The sequence below is a fragment of the Perca fluviatilis genome, chromosome 8, assembly GCF_010015445.1.
Source record: "Perca fluviatilis chromosome 8, GENO_Pfluv_1.0, whole genome shotgun sequence".
In the NCBI taxonomy this organism is placed as follows: Eukaryota; Metazoa; Chordata; class Actinopteri; order Perciformes; family Percidae; genus Perca; species Perca fluviatilis.
In genome coordinates, this window is record NC_053119.1 from 39,753,114 (window position 1) to 39,774,151 (window position 21,038).

At 44.2% G+C, this 21,038-nt stretch overlaps 1 protein-coding gene and 1 non-coding gene across 2 annotated transcripts in view; one reads left to right on the top strand and one right to left on the bottom strand.

Moving 5' to 3' along the window:
* Positions 1-480: 480 nt before the first annotated feature.
* trnap-ugg lies at positions 481-552 on the top strand. The gene has a single exon. It is a non-coding gene; the product is annotated as a tRNA-Pro (tRNA).
* Positions 553-5,077: 4,525 nt separating this feature from the next.
* The window catches only part of lrp5 (low density lipoprotein receptor-related protein 5), a 70,282-nt gene continuing 54,321 nt past the window's right edge, over positions 5,078-21,038 (bottom strand). Inside the window, 18 exon segments of the mRNA XM_039807586.1 lie at positions 5,078-6,372; positions 6,375-6,394; positions 6,595-6,692; positions 7,073-7,215; positions 8,605-8,844; positions 8,951-9,061; positions 10,347-10,583; positions 12,108-12,233; positions 12,385-12,594; positions 13,791-13,981; positions 14,633-14,838; positions 15,060-15,256; positions 15,655-15,832; positions 16,114-16,262; positions 17,517-17,701; positions 18,810-19,054; positions 19,275-19,410; positions 20,203-20,356. Coding sequence (XP_039663520.1) covers positions 6,077-6,372; positions 6,375-6,394; positions 6,595-6,692; positions 7,073-7,215; positions 8,605-8,844; positions 8,951-9,061; positions 10,347-10,583; positions 12,108-12,233; positions 12,385-12,594; positions 13,791-13,981; positions 14,633-14,838; positions 15,060-15,256; positions 15,655-15,832; positions 16,114-16,262; positions 17,517-17,701; positions 18,810-19,054; positions 19,275-19,410; positions 20,203-20,356 — 3,122 coding nt within the window. The 3' untranslated portion in view covers positions 5,078-6,076.

Genomic DNA, 21,038 nt, shown 5'->3' on the forward strand with positions numbered 1-21,038 from the left:
AGAGATTCATACACAATATACAACAGAGCAAGTGAGAGCATAGCGCAGAGACATATTGAAAGGATTGTTTTGTTTCCATCCTTTCGTAAGAAAAATATGTTCAGCTATTCTCTTAAAAAAAATCTTGTTTTTGATATTTACCCATTGAAATTATTATGTTAAACGTACAAGGTTCATCTTTATTGTATGCAATACAGTGTATGCATAATGATATAGTTCATACAGTACAGCAAAATGCAGTTGTAGCCCCCTCCACCCACATACACAGAAAAACAAGAAAAATAGGCATTAAAATGAAGCAAACTATATAAAAGGAGGATTACAGGAACTACTTATTAAACTACATATTAACTAAACTAAGTCAAAATCAAATATATTGCAATTACTTGTTTCGCCAATAGATGGCAGCCTTACATAACATAGCAAACCATGGCATTGGTAGAGGTATAATTACCTACTCGTTCTGGATCCTCTCACGGTGGCTCGTTGGTCTAGGGGTATGATTCTCGCTTTGGGTGCGAGAGGTCCCGGGTTCAAATCCCGGACGAGCCCTACTTTTTAAGCGTCTTAGTCTCTTTTAGAATGTGGTGAGACAACAAAACGCTTTGAATATCAGAGCTGAGAATGCAGCTCCTGTGTTACCGGTTCTGTCGTCGGTACTACCTTGATATAAATACTATTCTAATGAATGTTTTGCGAATATTTATTTATTCACTATTTTATTCAGCAGTATTTGGTCTGGACTAAGTTTTCTATAATTTTGCATATTATGTTTTAAGCTCCTACACAATTAATTCCATTTATTTATAAAAAAATGTAAGATTATCTTTTGGGCATTTTCGGCCTTTTTATTTTTGACAGGACAGATGAAGAAATGAAAGGGGAGAGAGGGGGTATGACACGCAGCAAAGGGCCGCAGGTCGGAGTCGACCATGGTCCACTGCGTTGAGGAGTAAACCTCTATATATGGGCGCCTGCTCTACCAGCTGAGCTATCTGGGCGCCCAATTAACTCCATTTATAGAGAGAGAGAGAGAGAGAGAGAGAGAGAGAGAGAGAGAGAGAGAGAGAGAGAGAGAGAGAGAGAGAGAGACATGAATAATCCGAGAAAGGTGAAAGAACGTTGTTAAAAGTTAAACCATAACTTCTGAGCTAAAATATAAAATATTCACATAAATTAGAGAGAAGGGTGACATACATATATTACACACACAACACACATATGTTATATGTATGTATATAAACATATATTACACACAACACACATATACAGTATGTGTGTGTTATATGTATGTATATAAACATAATACACACACACAACATTATATATATATATATATATATATATATATATATATATATATATATATATATATATATATATATATATATCCTGCTTTGTACAGGAAAAACAGGGAAAGTTCAGCATTCATTGACCTTCAACTCAAAGCTAAACACAGACACAACCAAATTCCTTAAAATAGAACCTTTATTATATAAAAATGCTTTTGATACAAAAAATGTCACAAGTGTAAATTCCACAAAGCATTTTTAACTGAGACAACAAATACAGGTTTTAAGGAGTTTGACTGACAGTGGTTTGAGGCGGGGCCTACAGCCCTTAATTAATATAAAAGAGTTGTGCAGCTCAGAGTTCCCACTGACACATAACAGACGCAACTTCAGCAGCTGTGTTCTCTGGAAATCTCCAGCCAGTCACCAGACCTCGGCGACATCATCAGCAACAAGCTTACTGCCAGTTCCAAACGTTCCCCACCTCCCAAAGTGCTGGTATCCTTTTCTATCAGTAAACTACAGAATGCTCTCTGGCACAATGGCTACAATTAGCAGTAATACAAAGATGGCAGGAAGCTTGGTGTCTTCTCTTCTGATTACATGGCACACTGTAATACATAACTCTCTCTGACACTATAACCACCTCGGGGTGATTTCTACTGCTAAACCTCCACAGCCCAAACATTTTGCTTCTTCTCCATTTATTTCCTTGGAAATAATATCATATTTTATTTCTGTAAGTGCATCAAATGTCTCACACTTTTTGTTGCTAGGTCCTGTGTTGATAATGTTATAATATAACAATAATAAGTGCTGGAAGCCCCCTGAAAGCACAGTTTGTCTCCACATAGCCGGCTGAATATAATTTGTTCCAAAGCCTAAAGCTAGACCACGACAGTACACGATGATAATCACTGAGCTTTTATCTGAGCGCGGGGGGGGGAGGGTGAAAGGCTACTAATGTAGGGAAGTTAACCATTTTCTGACATTTGATAGACCATCGATTCCTCGAGAAAATAATCGACAGATGAATCAACAATTAAAGTAGTCGTTAGTTGCAGCCCTGTATTTTTCCAGAGAGAATCAAGTAATTGTGAGGAAAAAAAGAAACAATTCAAATCAGATTGGGCGGGACACATTAGAGTAAATATCTGAAAGGGGGACGCGTTCAGACTAAAACAGGGTGTTAGGTTGTCATCGTGTCGAGAGCACCCAAACTCTAGTCTGGATAAACGGAGGTACGTTTCCAGGATAAAGCCTGACGACCAGGCTTTGACCCTCCTCTTCCTCTCTCCGTGTGTTGCTGTTCTTCAAATCCCTTCGCCTCAGGAAACAACAACAGACTTCGAGCTAGCGAGCTACACGCTGAAAATGTCAAGTTATGAAACAAAGTTTGGAGGGTGCAACAAGACAGGCCTGCTCGGTTCTTTCAGGGAATGATTGTAAAGATTTATAAAGATTATGTTTACGCCATTTCCTCTCTAACTGGGACGTTTGGGACCGATTGGTGGGATTGCTGTGGACGGAGTACACAGAGATACACTGGTAAGAGCCAATGAGGTTTAACCATGTATCAGCTCATTTAAATAGCTCACGGTACTGGATTGTGTCAACAGTTAAAGGGGAACTATGCAGTTGTTTTTAGCTTAATTTAGCTTAACTGAACAGCTTCGGAGTCAGTGGAATGGTTATGTGACTTTTTTTGAGTTGAATGGTGGTCGTCTCGCTCCCCCCTAGCGCCTGTGAGCGGAAAAAAACACCCTCGCAACTTTGGGCCAGCGAGCCGGCGGCCTCAGCGTCAGGAAGTATGGCGTGATATCAGATCTCGCCACACATCCAGGAAGCGGCTAGCTATAAGAACAAGGTAGCGATGGAGTTTTTCACACTATCGTCACGGCTGAGCCGGCGAAAAAGAAGCAGAAAGCTCGGAAAGCATCGTCGGAGGAACAGAGGAAGAGGAAACGGCAGACTGACCGAGAGAGGAGTCAGACACGAGGAAACATAGGAGCTGTAGGGGGGCTCTATAGAGAAACCTGTAGAGGGGGGGCTCTATAGAGAAACCTGCTAGCAAATAGAGAGAAAACAGAGAAGAAATGGCCCAAACAGCATAGCGCCCCTTTAACTTCATTTAATATTGTGTGTGGCGTTTTCTTTTGTGGGGAGTAAATGTTCCACCAGAACCAGTTCCTTCCTGAGACTATTTAGCAGAGCCACCGCCGCTGCGTCCGGAGCTTAGCGCCGCGCAAGACGATTGTGATTGGTTTAAAGAAATGCCAACAACCCGGAGCGTTTTTTTTTTCTCCTTTCCCAGAATGTATGTGTGGACTAGCCAGACCTTCCTCCGCAGCGCTGTGGAGATAGAGCTGGCAATGCCAGACTACCAAAACACTGACGACAGATGCATCTGAAGCACACCGAGACCTTCAGCTGATTCCTGGAACAGCTCTGGATAAAAATGTCTCAGCTGGAACTCTTTCGCTTTTCTATTTCCCAAAAAAAAAAAGACTCCTTCAAACCAAACATGGTGGCAGACACAGAAACGTACATAACGATCTACACACAAACAGAAATACGAATAACACAAGTCGCTATAAGAATAATTTGTTATTAACTGTAAAATAGCTTCATGATCTACGGTCATTATGTGAGTGGTAAATGCGGGCTTTGTGTGTAATTACAAGTGGTAGTGACTGAGATAGTATGTACACAATAGCAGCAAACCTACTTTTGGTAAACGGGACGATGAGGGGAAAGAACATGTGATGGAAGAGGTTCAGATTCACAATGAAAAGCTTTCACTTCTCACATCTCGATCACTGACTTCATTACACATATGTACAATAGCTTTACACGTTGATATTCATTTGGTATGTTGTTGTCACGGCGATTTCATGGTGTGAAGAAGGGACTCACAATGTGAAAAGTGAGGGACACACTTTTCAGAACATACAAAAAAAGATTTCACACTTTGATCTTGGCCCTATCCCATCCATCCATCCACTCATTCACTCCATCCACTCATTCACTCAGACTTCTATTCATTCATTCATTCATCATCCACGATTTCGGTCTAAATTCACCAAACATTCACACGTGCTCATGCACACAGCCGTCCGATCATCCATCCATCCACCCATCCATCCACCCATCCATCCATCCACCCATCCATCCACCCATCCATCCATCCACCATCCATCCATCCATCCACCCATCCATCCATCTATCCACCCACCCACCCATCCATCCATCCATCCTATCCACCCATCCACCCATCCACCCACCCATCCACCCACCCATCCACCCATCCACCCACCCATCCACCCATCCATCCATCCATCCATCCACCCATCCACCCATCCATCCATCCATCCATCCACCCATCCATCCATCCACCCATCCATCCATCCATCCATCCATCCATCCACCCATCCATCCACCCATCCACCCATCCATCCATCCATCCATCCATCCACCCATCCACCCATCCACCCACCCATCCATCCATCCATCCATCCACCCACCCACCCACCCATCCATCCATCCATCCATCCATCCATCCACCCATCCATCCATCCATCCACCCACCCATCCACCCACCCATCCACCCATCCATCCACCCATCCACCCACCCACCCATCCATCCACCCATCCAACCATCCACATCCACCCACCCATCCACCCATCCACCATCCATCCATCCATCCACCCACCCATCCATCCATCCATCCATCCATCCATCCATCCATCCACTCATCTTTCTGTCCTTTTTTTTGTGTGGAGCGGTGGATCAGCCAGCGTGAATAAAATAGTAAAATAATTCCTCTCTGATTTACTTTTGTTCATATTATTTTAACACTATGTACAGTCCTGCCGCTGGTCTGCCAACGAGGACGCTGGGAGGGAGAACTCTCTCTGACTCTCTCAGTGGGTGAGTTCCATGCTGGCGAGTTTGGGGTGGGGGGGGCTGTGTGAGGCGAGGAGTTAGGCCCACTGAATATTTGGACAGATGGAAAAAAAGTAGCCCGGCAAAGCACCTTTTCCTTCTCTTGATGGGATGAAAATGGAAGAGGGCGCTGGTCTTCTCCTCGCCGCGCCCTGCGGGACACGCGGAGCGACAGACTGAGGACTAGGGCTGGGTATCGTTCACTAATTTCCGATACCGGTACCAATACCAATACTGTTACTTTGATACCGGTTCCTACTTTTTCGATACCAATTTTATAGAGAAATTACAACATTATGTCACAAATTGTTTTATGTATTTCCCAGCTCCGACTACGTGAGCCGTCTCTGTGTAACGGAGAGTTTTTCCTGCGTGTCTCTGCGACGACAGACAGACAGCCAATCACAGGCATTATTAGATCTTGGTACAAGCATGCTGCGTGCTGATTGGCTCACTGAAGCTGATGAGATTTACTCCTTAGGGGTTGAAATTGGGCATTGAATGACGAGGCGTTTTCTGATACTTGATATTAAGGTGGCTGCGCAGTCGGCGCCTAAAAAACGTACTGAATTCGGTACCCAGCCCTACTGAGGACTGATCACATGGTGGTCACCCTGACAGCTCCAAGATGACTGGAATGATGAAATAACCAAAGTGGGACGTAGGCACCTTGAGCAAGGCACTTGAGCCTAAGCAGCTGATATAACACGTGTGGGCCCCCCAGGGCTGGAAGTTGGCCCTTGGAGTTCTTTCCCTGGGTCTGCGGGCCACACGAAGCCAGTTCCTGCATTAGGTGGACTGCGTCCTTCCTCACAGGGCTCCGGGGCTGATGGGGGGGTCACGAGGAGTCGGTGCAGGGTGAGGGAGGCGGGGGGCACAGGTGGAAGTAGGAGCGCTCGGTGGAAGGGGACGGGGGGCAGCTCTCCTCCGCCGACAGGTACTGGGAGCGGGGGTGGGTGGGGGTAGGGTCCGAGTCCGAGTTCAGGTCCATGTAGTACTTGTTGTGTTTGCCGTGAGGGGCGTGGCCCGCGGCCTTCCAGCGGCCCGCCGACGACGCCAGCCCAACCGGCGGGTGGTGGGGGGTGTAGTCGCTGTCGCAGACATCGGTGCTGCAGGGGGTGGTGGGGGGGGCCGCCCTCGGACTGGGTGGTAGGGTCTGATGGGGACACACAGTTTGATTAGATCAGGAGGGTGTGTTTAATGGACAAACAGAGTTTCTCCACAAAGAATCATGCAAAAGCAGAGATGTGCTCGGAAATAAATCATTCAGCATGAAAAAGCATAAAAAATGGCTTATCGACCAAAGCAATCTCAGAGTCAGAGGTGTGTGTGTGTGTGTGTGTGTGTGTGTGTTACCTGTATGACCTGGTGGTGGACGGACTGTTGGAGGAGTAGAAGATCTCGGTGTTGTAGAGAGAGCGGTCAGTAGCCGGGGACGGAGGGGGGTTCAGGATCTACACACAGGATGTCCACAGTTACTTCACTGTGGACAGGAAACAGCACGCACACCGTGCGTGTGTCTGTGTGTGTGTACGTGTGTGTGTGCGTGCGTGCGTGTGTATGCGTGCGTGTGTGTCTGTGTGTGTCTGTTTGCCTGTGTGTGTGTGTGTGTGTGTGTCTGCTTGCCTGTGTGTGTGTGAGAGTGTGTTGTGTGTTTTGTGTGTGTGTGTGTCTGCTTGCCTGTGTGTGTGTGTGTGTGTGTGTGAGAGAGAGAGAGAGAGAGGTAGAGGAGTGAGAGGAGTGAGTAGAGTGAGTGGTGAGTGAGTGAGTGTGTGTGTGTGTGTGTGTGTGTGTGTGTGTGTGTGTGTGTGTGTGTGTGTGTGTGTGTGTGTACCTGAGGGTAGAAGGCTCCCTTGGTAGATGAGGAGCTGCTGGACGAGGCTCCGGTCACATGGTTCCTGTCGTAGAGAGGAGCTCCGCTGCTGCTGCTGCCCATCAGGCTCACTGAACTCATCATGGACTTCCCACAGGAGATACCTGCACACAGTTCACACTTCACTCACACCATATCACAGGAGTCACTCTAAAGCTAAAGATAGCACATGACACGCTGCGCCAGTGCTATAAACAATACACACTTTCTTGTGCACCAAAAAAGTGAGCCAAAAAATCCTCAGTGCAGGAAAAACCCTGCAGATACTTGGTAGACACAGACTTATGTGGAACACCTGACTAGCAAACAAAATGTGACTACATGAATTTTTGGATAGAAACAAATCATGTTTCTGTTCTGCTAGTCAGAAAACAATTATAGAATCTACAATTATATCTGCATCTAATTATGGTGAACTTGTACATATGCATGCTTTTCCCTCCACCTTAAAGCCTCTTGACTCAAAGATTTTAAAACATTACAATCAAGTATTTGAAACACGTGTAATTGTTTTCTTATTAACTATAATTCAACTAAATTGACTTTATTTGAATGGACTTAAACCAAAGATTTTCTATTACTAAAGAGCACATTAAACACCAATGCTATGAAACGGTACACACTTCCTGTCTCCTAAATGAGCCTTGTTTGAAAGTGTAGTGAACATAGCGTGTATGGATGAAAAGTAATATGTGTATACTTTATTAATATTTTCTTTGGTAACATTGGGTATTTACACCGCTAAAAGACATATTTAGAATGAAGATCATTAGTTATGTTAGGGCGTTGTGAACGTTAGCTGACGTTAGCTTCTCTGTGTTGCCAGATCTGAAGAGAGTCTGGTCCTTAGACAGAACCAGGTCTGGAACTAATTTTCTTCCAATGTTTCCGTCTGAAAAATGCCATTTTAGTGTCAGAACGTTCTGGAAATATGTGGCTTGTGAAGAATGGCTCCAATATTGACTTTGATGACTACGGGGGCAAAATAATAGCTCATAATCTGTGCTTGCATTCATGTCTCCCATTGGACTCAATCCACTCAGGAGCTGCTGCGAGTCTCCTAAAGAGGCGGGACGGTGGACAAACCCACGGGACACACGGACAGGAAGTTACTCTGAGATATGAGGAACATCTAATTGTGATTATTTTGACTGATACTGCGATTGCAATATGATTCACGATATTGAAGGGAATGATCATGTTTGTATCATTATTCTCATATTCATTGACTAATATTAAATCTTAAAAAATGTAAATGATTATAGTGTGATTTTTGCGAGGATCTGTACCAAACAAAGATGTTTTCCGTAGGATAGGATTTGTAGGCCGGGACGTCTCTGCAGCACCACCATACTTCCTTTTGAATGGTTTGACACATAATATTGCGCGCCCCTGCGATTTGGATATTGCACTAGTTCATATCGTGATTTCGATAAAGTTGCGATTAATTGTGCAGCCCTAGTCGGGGTCTGCTGCTGTGTGTCTGATCCTACCTTGGAAGGTGCCGTGCTGCGAGCTGCTGGGGGCGATGAAATTCAGCGGCACATGGGGCGTACCACTGATGTACTCATGGGGAAAAGTCCCACTGGGGCCCTTGTAGCGGCGACACACCACACGCTGGCAGACAAAGTATGCTCCCGCGACCACAAAGACGAGCAGGATGATGGCGATGACTGGGCCGATGGTGTTGGGCCCGGTGTTAGGGATGCCACTGGAGGGGGGCGACACGTACTCTGCACATGGAAGACAAACAGGAAACAGAGGATGCAGAGTCAGGGACAGGCACTCAACCAGAGACAATACATGTGTGCTTACTGTATCCTGTTTCAGTGTTTTTACCGCAGGCGAGCTCGTCTGATCCGTCGGGACAGTCAGAGTAGTTGTCGCACTGTTGTTTCTTAGTGATGCACTGGTTGTCACCGCAGCGGAACTGGTTGGGAGGGCAGATGACTGGAGGAGAGCAAGAAACAGAGACGGAGATCAACAGCTATCCATTATACCCAGCAGTTAGCATAGACCTTCTGGGTAGAAAACTCCTGCATCCCGTACAGGGGTGGAAGAGTTAATTAGATCCTTTACTTAAAGTGCTCATATGATGCTCATTTTCAGGTTCATAATTGTATTTAGAGGTTATATCAGAATACATTTATGTGGTTTAATTTTCAAAAAACACCATATTTTAGTTGTACTGCACATTGCTGCAGCTCCTCTTTTCACCCTGTGTGTTGAGCTCTCTGTTTTAGCTACAGAGTGAGACCTCTCACTTCTGTTCCATCTTTGTTGGGAGTCGCACATGCTCAGTACCTAGGTAAGGACTACTAGCCAGTCAGAAGCAGAGTATGAGGGCGTGCCCTGACAGTACCTAGGTAAGGACTACTAGCCAGTCAGAAGCAGAGTATGAGGGCGTGCCCTGACAGTACCTAGGTAAGGACTACTAGCCAGTCAGAAGCAGAGTATGAGCGTGCCCTGACAGTACCTAGGTAAGGACTACTAGCCAGTCAGAAGCAGAGTATGAGGGCGTGCCCTGACAGTACCTAGGTAAGGACTACTAGCCAGTCAGAAGCAGAGTATGAGGGCGTGCCATGCTAGCAGCTAGGCGAGCATTATAACGTGTGTTATAAGTGACCCACATTTGTCTCTGAAGTAAAGGCTGGACTACAGTAGAGCTGTTTGGAGCAGTTTGTGAACAGTGTTTTCTGTTGGAGATGGGAAGTCCCTTTGGGGTGGACTTTGGGCTTTTTCACTTTGTAAACCTATAACCTGCACAAAATATATTACACAATAAAGGAAAGGGAAAAAGGCAAAAAGCATAATATGAGCACTTTAAGTAAAAGTAATAATACCACACTGTAAAAATACTCTGTTACAAGTAAAAGTCCTGCATTGACAATGTTATGTAAGTAAAAGTCTGTAAAATATACTGTACTTGAAGTATTAAAAGTAAAGAACTCTCCTCCCATTGTAGAAAGAGTAAAGGATCCAACCAGTTGTGTGTTTAATGGTCTCATCCTCTCAGCTGGACTTGTTATATTGTTGGCTAGTTTACTTTCTGTACACTTCCTTTACTGTATATAAGTGATGTGTGGGTTAAGAGGCTGCTGAATGTGCTGTCTCTTAAAGACACCTTTTACTGGATAAAATCCATTAGGACGGTGCCTTCAGGAACACTTAGCTGATTCTTAACTTTCTGAAAAGCTCCACGTTAACTGAGCTGATACTTTCAGTGTGAACCTACTTTCACAGTCCTGCTCATCAGAGTGATCAGCGCAGTCCGGTTCCCCGTTGCAGCGCCGCTGAGCATCAATGCAGCCTCCTTTATCACACTGGAACTGGGTAACGGAGCAAACGGGGCAGTTCTCCTCGTCGCTGCTGTCGTCACACTCGGGGAAGCCGTCGCAGCGCCAAGCCATGGGAATGCAGTCAATCTCGCCGGTGGAGCAGGTGAACTGCTCGGTGGAGCAGGTGGGAGGCTCTGATGGAGAGAGAGAGAGAGAGAGAGAGAGAGAGAGAGAGAGGAGGCAACATGTTCACAGAGTGGAGGAGGAGAGGAGGAATCAGAGATGAAGGGCCCTATCTCGCACGCAGTACAGCGCAAAGCCTGACCCAAGTGTCTTTGCTAGTTTAAGACCGACGCAGTTGTCAGTTTCCTGTCCAGCGCCCACGTTGTTTAAATATCCTCTGCATGTAATAGGTTTATTAATATTAATAATACATGTAATAATATTGATAAGATTCTGAGGGACCTAAGAACCAAATATGAATAAAATAGAATGTAAAAAGGGTCGGTGTAATAAGCAAATGCTTCAACCTTTTGCGTCAGTATTGAATATAAACGAGTTAAGATGACACCGTATGAATTAAGGTGACAGTTTTAGTTTTTTACCATTTATGTTATGTATCTGATGTATCTATGTGATTGATATAAACTAAGCTAAACTGCTTGGATTATTTCCCCATGTAGTTGTAAACTCTCCAGACTGACTGTGTGTTCCAACTGCCAGCCCATATCTGTTTTGTGGCATATCCAGATTGATTTTAGAAAGTCTGGACAGCAAAATAAAAAAAACAGATGAAATGTGAATTTTGGAAATCAGATCCAAACTTATTTTTTTTATTTGGAGTTGGTTTCAAATGGCGATTCCAATGGGATGTCTACAGATGTGTTTTAGTCTTGATGCCCCGGCTGCTCCAATCATATTTCTAAGTGTCTTTTGCGTCCCTCGTGTAGCCGAGGGTTATGAACTGTTCCTATACTTGTTCAGATAATACATATAAAAACATGGAGGCTCTATAGTTCCAGCCAGCGTGAATCAAGTAGGGGTGGGGAAAAAATCAATACAGCATAGTATCGCAATATTTCCGTGGCAATACTTTATCAATTATATATGTGTTGGTCAGTTTGTCTGCTTGACAATCTGATTTTGCACAAATACAATTGAAGTGAGATGAACAAACAGATGTTGACAAAGTTTCCTTTTGGGGACATCATTTGAAATTGGGAAAAATTTGAAGTTGGGAAAAAGGTAATGAATTGCAATATATCGCAGAATATTGCAATATATTTAAAATCGCAATAATATCGTATTGTGACATAAGTACCGTGATGATATTGTATCGTAAGGCCTCTGGTGATTCCCACCCCTAGAATCAAGACGCCTTAATTGGCTTCCACATTGTCAACGGCAGCACATCTTTACTCTTTCTGGCTTTACCTTTTCACAAAAAAAAGCCTAACCTAAATTCACTCACACACACATTTCCCTGAAGAGGCAACTCATCAAAATAGCCTAACGTTACTCAGCAATGTGACTCGTAACGACGACGTCAGATGGAGAGTGCTAAGGAAGATGCTGCTCTGAGCAGAGCGCTGTGGAGGACAACAGCCCGTTCTGCACCGCCACGGGACAGCCTGATTGTTTGCAGCGCAAAATGACGGACCTCCATTCAAATGAATGGGGAGCAACTTTGGGTCTGACTGGTGTGGTTTGCTGTTCACCTCCGCAGTGCAGCAGGTCCTGCAGTAACACCAGGTGCATGGGGCAGGAGCAGCGGGGGGTGCCGTCCCCCTTAGCAATGCAGATGTGGGAACAGCCCCCGTTGTCGCGGGAACAGGGGTGGGATGCTGGAGAGAGGAAACAAAGTCATTACAAACCATCCTGCCAGACCACTACACACACAAAAACACTTCATACATCATTTTTGATATATATGCGCATTGTTTTTTTTGCCACTGTATCTTTGTATAATGCATTTTTGGAGGCAGAGGTGCGTACCAAACTCCTGGGGGTCCATCTCTTCCACAGCGTGGATGGAGGTCAGGTATGATATCCGTCCCTGTATGCGCGTGCGTCCGTCTCCAGTCTGTTTGTCCACCCTCTCGATCATCTGCTGCTGCCGGTCGATCCAGTACAGATGCTCCCCCAGAATGGTCAGCCCCATGGGCTGCAGAATGTTGGAGTCCTGGAGGACAATGCGATTGGCTCCTGGGGGAGGGGGAACGATGTCAAAAGAATATGAAAGTAATACTGTATATCCAGGCCAATTCAGGCTACATCTCCACTGTATCATAACTCTTTATTATCATAAAAAACTTTTTTCTAACTGTAACCCCCATGTCATTGTTGTTGATATGAACGTGTATAGGGTCAAGTGCCAACAACTAACAATTTAAATAATAATAATATAAAAATACAGTCCGACCAATAATGACTTATATAATTACAATTTGGCATATCTAAACAAAATCGACAATTACCAGTCATACGCCTTAAGACCTTAGCTAATGTTAGCAATGAATTGCAGTTAAACAAAGACACCGCGATTCAGTAAAGAAATTGACAATTAGACAGTTATGCAGTCATCCCAGAAAAACGCAGAGTTTTTTTGTGATTGTTGCGGGCAAAAATCCTTGATTATGCGGCACGTTTTCTTAAAAAATGCGATGGAATATGCGGGATATTTATGCAATTTTATGCGATGAAATTGTGGGAACTTGCAAAAAATGCGGTTTGATGAAAAAGAGAAGAAAAAGTGATTCCCCCAACACCCTTCTTTTTTGAAACTTAATTTCCAAAAATAGTTTACAGATATTCAGTCATTGCAATAAGAAAACAAATAAGATACAAAAATATATACAAATAATATAATATTAAAGTAAAAATAAAAGTAATAGGCTAAACAGAGGGAAATAAAAGATACAAAAGAGACAGACTTTCAAAAATCGTTAATAATATAGACAGCAGGAGCACTTGAAATTTGAGTAGACATCAGATATTAAGATAGCTTTCTGATACCAATTTAAGAGATTCAAAGTACATCCACCACCATCCACCTCCAACACCTGCTTTTCGATGATGTTCACGTTGCGTAATTACGTCACTTCATAACGTTCCCATGGCAACAGGGGAAAATGGCTGCTCTTGTGTGAAGTAAACGCAAACATTTTTCAACTTTCTGCTAAGATATATGTAACGAAAATGCGGGGATTATGAAATCATGCAAGCACCGCATATTTTGCGCGGAAATTGGCAATTTATGCGGCGAAATTTTGCAGCATATTTGAAAAAATGCGGCCCCCGCATGAATATGCGGACTTTGGCTGATTATGCATTGAATTATGCGATCGCATAATCGCGTTTTTCTGGAGGGACTGATTATGTAATAACTGTTACAGGCCTACCTGTCAGGTCACTGCTCTCGATGCGTTTGAGGTCGGCGTCGACCCAGAACAGTTTTCCCAATTTGTTGTCCAGAGCCAGAGCCACGGGTCGGATCAGGCCCGTGGTGAACAGAGACTCCCTCTCCGTCCCGTCCAGACTGGCTCCTTCGATCTTAGCTGAGCGCTCCTGCACCGTGGTGAAGTACATGTACCTGCAGGCAGACACACATTTATCTACTGTAGGACACTGGGCACACAGAGGACACCATGTTGATGTAACCAGTGGTGGAATGTAACTAAGTACATTTACTCCAGTACTGTCCTTAAGTCCAGATGTTGAGGTACTTGTACTTTACTTGAGTCTTTTCTCTTCATGCCACTTTCTACTTCTACTCCGCTACATTTCAGAGAGAAATATTGGACTTGTTACTCCACTACATTCATCTGTTACAGCTTTAGTTACTAGTTACTTTACACATTCAGATTTCTGCACACAAAACACATGTAGTTTATAAAATCTGTGTGTGTGTGTGTGTGTGTGTGTGTGTGTGTGTGTGTGTGTGTGTGTGTGTGTCTGTGAGTGTTGTTATTGGTCTTATTTTTGTGTTTGTTTAGTGTTTTTAAATTCTTCTTTTGTATATTAAGAAATATATTCTACATATGTTTGTATACGAGATGGTTTCATCTCAAGGGGTTATTCCAAATAATTAAGTAACATGTTCAATGCAGGACTTTTACTTGTAACTGTAGTGTTTTTACAGTGTGGTATTAGTACTATTACTTGAGTAAAGGATCTGAATACTTTTTCCACCGCTGGATGTAACAAAGCCTTGCTTCTGTGGAATTAATGACAATGAGCTCACCCTTTCTCCGCGTTGACCACGATGGCCCGCGGCTTGTCGCTATCGTCCTTCAGGACCACGCCCACAGTGTGTCCGTCCATCTGCTGGACGTTGATGGTGTTGGTGGTCTCGCAGGTCCAGTAGACGTGGCGGCTGTAGGGGTCCAGGCTCAGGTCGTGGAGCTGGTTGTCCGCTGGCTGAGCGCCGCTGCTCCCGATCATGGAGGACTGGAGGCACAAACAGCAAGACCATCACTTTCATATTCAGACTGCTCTCCGTCCCACTGCTACAGCAGATCCACCAATCCGCAGCCAGCTACAGGCTCTATCTTTAATACAGCTGTACAGGGTTAGGATGGATCATCCTCATGGATGAAGGACTGGTTTAATGTTAGTTTGATGGTGTGTTTCACAGTGAAACGCCTATCAGCATCCATTCAGAGTGTTACCATGGCTCCATCGTCTCTGGCCCTGCGGATGTTCTGCCGTCCGTCCAGCCAGTAGACCAGCCGGTCCAGCGGGTCGTAGCTGACAGCCCGGACGTTCCTCAGGACGTGGATGGGCAGGATGATGTCAGGACTCTGCTCTCCCAACACCATCCTGCTGATACTCGCCTTCTGACTGAAGAGCAGGAAACTGGAGGGAGCTGCAGGCAGAGAGGCACAGAGGATGGGTGAAGGAGTGAGCATGCTGAGCGGACACAGTGTTCACACAGGGAGGCTGGAGGTTGCTCAATGCATACTGTATTGTGAAATTCAATGTAGGGTATTGGCAAATGATCTCATCATTCAATACCCAATTTCAATATCTAAGAAGTAAATCTCATCAGAGTCAGTGAGCCAATCAGCACGCATGTGACACTGAAAAGGAGTATGATATGAGCTCTTTAAATACCAGCTTTTATTTTAGAACAGCAGCACTGTATTTTACTGCCTTGTTCAAGGACCCCTGAAGTAGACTTATTGAAGGAGAAGATGTTTCTCATTGGTTTTCCCAGCCAGTCCTGGGATTCCCAGACACACTGGTGTTTCTCTGTGTACTTACAGCTGCAGTTACGCCCATCAGGGTTCAGAGTGTAGTGGGAGGCACAGCGGCACTGGGCCCCAGCGGGCGTGGCCAGGCACAGATGGGCACAGTTGCCGTTGTTATGGGAGCACTCATTGGTTCCTTCCTGACGGGACGAGTGGAACACCAGGATGTCCAGCATCAGCTCCAGCTGGCCCTGGGGACACAGTGATGTCACAGCGGCAAAGCTCAGTATCTCTGGACTCTGACTGATATTTTATTTTATTTTCAGTTAGAAGCGGTGGAGATGTAGCCTAAGGCTGTAAACAGACTCTTACGGGGTCAGCATTGCTGTGATGTAGTCAGGGGCTAAACCCTGACGAGCTTTAAAAGTGATCAGTAATATTTTGAAATCCTCTCTAAAGTGAATCAATGAAAGTCTCTATAACAGTAAAAAAATAGCTGACACTTCACCCATAACTGAAGCTGGTTCCATACCTGCAGCACCACAGTGCGGTTGAGTCCGCTGCGTTTGTCTGCCCGTTCAATGCTGCGCAGGTTGAAATCCGTCCAGTAGATGAAATCTCGGTACTGAGTCAGACCGAAGGGGTGAGGAAGGTCGTCCACTATGATCTCCCTCTGAAGGCCTGCACGAGACATGACAACATCTGTAACGTTACACCTGCTCTTCATCCTGCCATCAACCACAACCGTGTCATCATCCGAGCACCCAGATTAGATTAGGTGTGTGTATATGATCAGAATTCTGTGTTTTCCCTAGCCTTGTGTTACGTTTTTCAATAAAGAACATATGCAATGCCACAATATTTTGGGCCATTATTATTACACTTGTATTACTTTATCCTTTGCAGTGTTTAACAACTGACTGGTGGATCAAACTCAGGGTATTATTGCATAGCTGATCAGTTTGAACGGTCCAAGTCTGGGTAAATCTATCTTTTAGTCCAGTAAGAAGATACTGCTGTGTGTATACGAATATGAAGAAATTAAATCTATCAAAAAAAAATATTTATTTTGCCTTTTAAGAGGCCGGCAAGTAAGAGATAATGAACATTCAAAAATTATGTTTTGGAATGAAACCTTTCATTTGAATCCTCTGATGTAACTTTATCACACACAGCACTCTAAAAGCTAAACCAGATAAGAAATAAATAACACTTAAAAAGCTTAAAGACAAAACTTGTTAAAGAAGTCCACTGGGGACAAAACTGCAAACATCAGATCTGAGAAAAGTAATTTAGTTAGTTTTAAACTTACATTCATTCGGCTTAGGTGCTGTGCCTAAGCCTTATAATGTAGGGAAAACCCTGTCATTGAAGCCTGCAATTAATTTGTCAGTGTCAAAAAAGAAATAAGTGGTACTGATAATAGTTTGGGATGTAGAAGGCAGCATATGTGGTGCAGAGAGAGGCAGGTGAGAGTTGGCCTGATGGTGGCACTAGAGTCAAGGTCATAAAGTCTCCTAAATTAATATGTTTCTTATTTCATTTGGTGTGAGAATGTAAACAGCAAATCTCATGCAAATCCAGCCAATTAGTTTTAGAGATCAGACAAACAAACAAATAATGAGCCCGAGGCAGTAAATAACCTGCACTTAAAAGGGAAGAAATATGGTTAGAAAGTCTTGATAAAGTTTTAGTTTCAGTTCTGGTCATGTTGTATGTTTTGATCATTTAAGATGTCAATTCAAAGTGTGCAGAGAGAACATTACTTTACTTGGGCAAGCAGCGCCCACCACTGTGTGTTTAGAATGTAGGTTTAAATTTTCTATCTACAAAGAGATGAGCCATATGACTGATGCACAAAGAATATTAGGATGCCTTCGGGTGTTGGCATGGTAACTGCCTGGATGAAAAGTGTGTTGCTGAGTGGGTCCAAACCTTGCATGTTGGTGCTTTCTATCATGCATGTGTCCAGGTCCGTCCAGTAGAGCCGATGGTCTACGTAGTCAATGGTCAGTCCGTTGGCCCGGCCCACTTTATCCACCAGGGTGGTGATGGTGCTGCCGTCCATGTAGGCTCTGGCTATACGAGGCCGACCCCCCCACTCTGTCCAGAACATGTAGCTGTGGAGACAAAACACAGTTTCAACCTGGGACACATGCGGAAGCTGTCCATCTCTGTATGTCAAAGAGCTACCGTGGTTTTCCTTTTTTTTTCTCTGATACAATGGATCATCATAGAATGGGAATCTGTTTCCACTTTGTTCCATTTGTTTTGACAAGTTCTGTGAAAGAAAACAACTTTGTTGTTGTCTTTATTAACGTGTGAGCGCAAGTGTGTGATCATAAAATGACATCAGATGTCTTCAGGCACACGTGTTGACAGCTCTGCGCCATGACATCATCAAGATACCACCGAGTGAGTGACATGTGTTAGGATGTTTGACCGGCTGGCACAGGAACCTAACACACACACACACACACACACACACACACACACACACTATCTATCTCTCTCTGCTGCCAGTGTAATAACAAACGCCTTGAATTTAACCATCCAAGCAAAATAAATTTGAAACATGGACACAAAGACAGACAGACACACAGACACACACACACACACACACACACACACACACACACACACACACAGGTAAATCAGTGAGTGTCTCGGTTGGTTTGATTAGGGTTAAATGTGGCGGTAACAGCATCCTCCCTCTCTCAGCTGGAGGTTACGGGGCAAAGAGGCGGCCCGCTGGCTGTTGTACCTACATACCAACGCGATGACATCGCTCCGCTCTCACTACCTCAGACAGTGAGGAGACACGCTACATGAGGTCATTGGCACCGACTCATACCCTTGAAAGTCGCGGACCTCCAGCATAACACAGGTGTCTGACACTGACTCACTTCTAAACTGTTCTTATCCAATGCTGAGCTGTTTGCAGCCACAACTTTGTCCTGAGATAGATAGATAGATAGATAGATAGATAGATAGATAGATAGATAGATAGATAGATACAGTAGACAGATAGATATAGATAGAAAACAGAACTTAATGTAGCAGACCCGTGCCATACACTATACCTCATACACTTGTCCATGTTAGAAGTTGAAAAATGTAAAAACTATATGAGGGAAGTCAATTGACCAGGATGTAGATCTTGCACAATTTAGCAAAGTTTACTGATAAGGCCTCCAGTTTTTTCAATGTTGCAGTTGTCATTCCTACCCATTGGCTGGGTCCAGTGCGAGTGAGCGCGGGTTGTCCAGTGAGCGCGGGTTTTCCAGATCCTTACAGACCAGAACCTGCCGGTACTGGCCGTCCAGCCGGGCCACCTCGATGCGGTTGGTGCCTGTATCGGCCCAGTAGATGTTACGCCCCATCCAGTCAACTGCCATGCCTTCTGGGTAGTCCAGCCCGAACTCAATGACATGCTCAACAGAGCTGCCATTCATGTATGCTCGGCTGATCGTCTGGGCGGAAGAGACAGAGTCCAATTCAAAGTCATAAACTTACCAAAATTCTAAATGAGGAATAAATACACTGTCCATTAAGGTCAGGAAAAAATAAACACAACATGTTTTCTGACTGAGTTACGCACCATACTTATTATTATAGAAATACTACCCTGCTCATTTCATAAATCAAATAGTGTTTGCTCAAACTTCAGTACATCTGTACAGCCCAGCCCACCTTGGCCTGTATGTCTGTCCAGTAGATTCTCCTCTCAGAGACATCGAAGTCGAGAGCGGACGCCTCTTTAACTCCAGTCAGAGGGATGGCCACGTCGTTGCTGTTGGTACCCAAAGAGATACTCCTGATGTTGTCCCTTAGGAAAAATAGAATTTTGCAAATTTAATGCAAGTTAGAATCCTCACTAGTCTGAATCAACAGAAGTACATTTCCAGGAAAATTGTCCCTCACCCTACACTCAAACTGAAAATGTCAAGTTTTGAAGAAGATTCGGTTGGTGCCACAAGACAGGCCTGCTCAGTTCTTTCGGGGAATGATTGTAAAGATTTACAAAGAATATGTTTACGGCAGTTCCTCGCTAACTGGGACGTTTTTCGACCGACTGGTGGGATTGCTGTGGTCAGTTTTCACACACATGTATTGCTGTTAGAGTCACTGACAGGCTTCGAGAAACTACGCTTCACTGCTATCCCAGACTGACCTTTCACCAAGTGCTCTTGTCCTGATCATCTGTTTGACTAATTGAAGAGTAGCAGCGGCTGCTAAGACTCTCTTTTTGTCTCTCCTTCAATTCTATTACTGACTGGTGTTTTCCTTTTTTTCTTTTCTTTTTTCTATTTACTTTCTCTGTTCAAATTTACAGTAGGTATGTGTATATAATAATACTTTTTTTGTTACTATCATGCCTATCATTATCCTTTTTAATATATATGTACTCCTTCAGAATTGAATCACGCTTCTTACCTGCTTTCAGTTTCACACTATATGCAGCGTCTTATGTGTCATGTTTGTTTGGTCTTTGTTTCATCTAAAAAGGGAATTGGTTTGTATGTACCATTTTGAATGTCATTTTTAATGCCAGTTGTATGTCCCTGTTAAACTTAGTAAAAAAAGTGGGGGGGGAAGAGTCATTGACAGGCAAGTGTACCTGTTGGTGAAGAGCAGGAAGGCCTCAGGCACCACACAGGTCTGCAGGTCTGAGAGGAGCTCCATCCCCATGGGACAGGCACAGCTGACAGTCTGCCGACACCAGAAGCACAGGTGGCTGCATCCACCATTGTCCAGCGCACAGCCATTTGTACCTGGAACCAAAGTTTAAACATTTATTTCACACAGCATTTTACATTGTTTTTCCTCACTTTCAGTTTTACTCAGAATGTTATACTGCTGAAAACCTGTCCTCCTGAAGCTAGGTTTACGGTAGCCGCGCAGTGTTCCCGGCGCGAGGCGCGAGCCATAAAATGACGTCACCACGCCTGTCATTTCCAGCGCAAAGGCGCTGCAAGTTGTCGCGCACCTCTAAGTCTTTGTAACTCGGCACACGCTTGCGCTTTCAGTTCTACATGGTTGGCTGGGAAGAGCAGGCATGATTCTTCGTGTACAGACCACAGGGAGTCAAACAGCCTTAAATAAATGGTCAAAGAGAGACACCAAAAGATAAACCATTTTGCTGGAAAAACATGACAAATTGTTTTTGTCAAAGCTAAAAAAAAAAAAAAGGAAAGAGTCACAGGGCAGACAGTAGTTTCTATTTGGAAATAAACGATACTAATGTCACGTTAATAATTAGAGTAGATAAATGGAATGGCTGGCGGTACGTCAGTGTTTAACATGGATGTGTTTACTTGTGTTGTCAGGGAGCCTGCTTTCCTTAACTTCCGCTCTCTTCTTCTCTACTACTTCTTGCTAATTCACAGATTATTTTGCCTGTTCGCCCTCTGGTGTTTCAGAGAATACGGCAACGAACGATGCGTTGAGCATAAA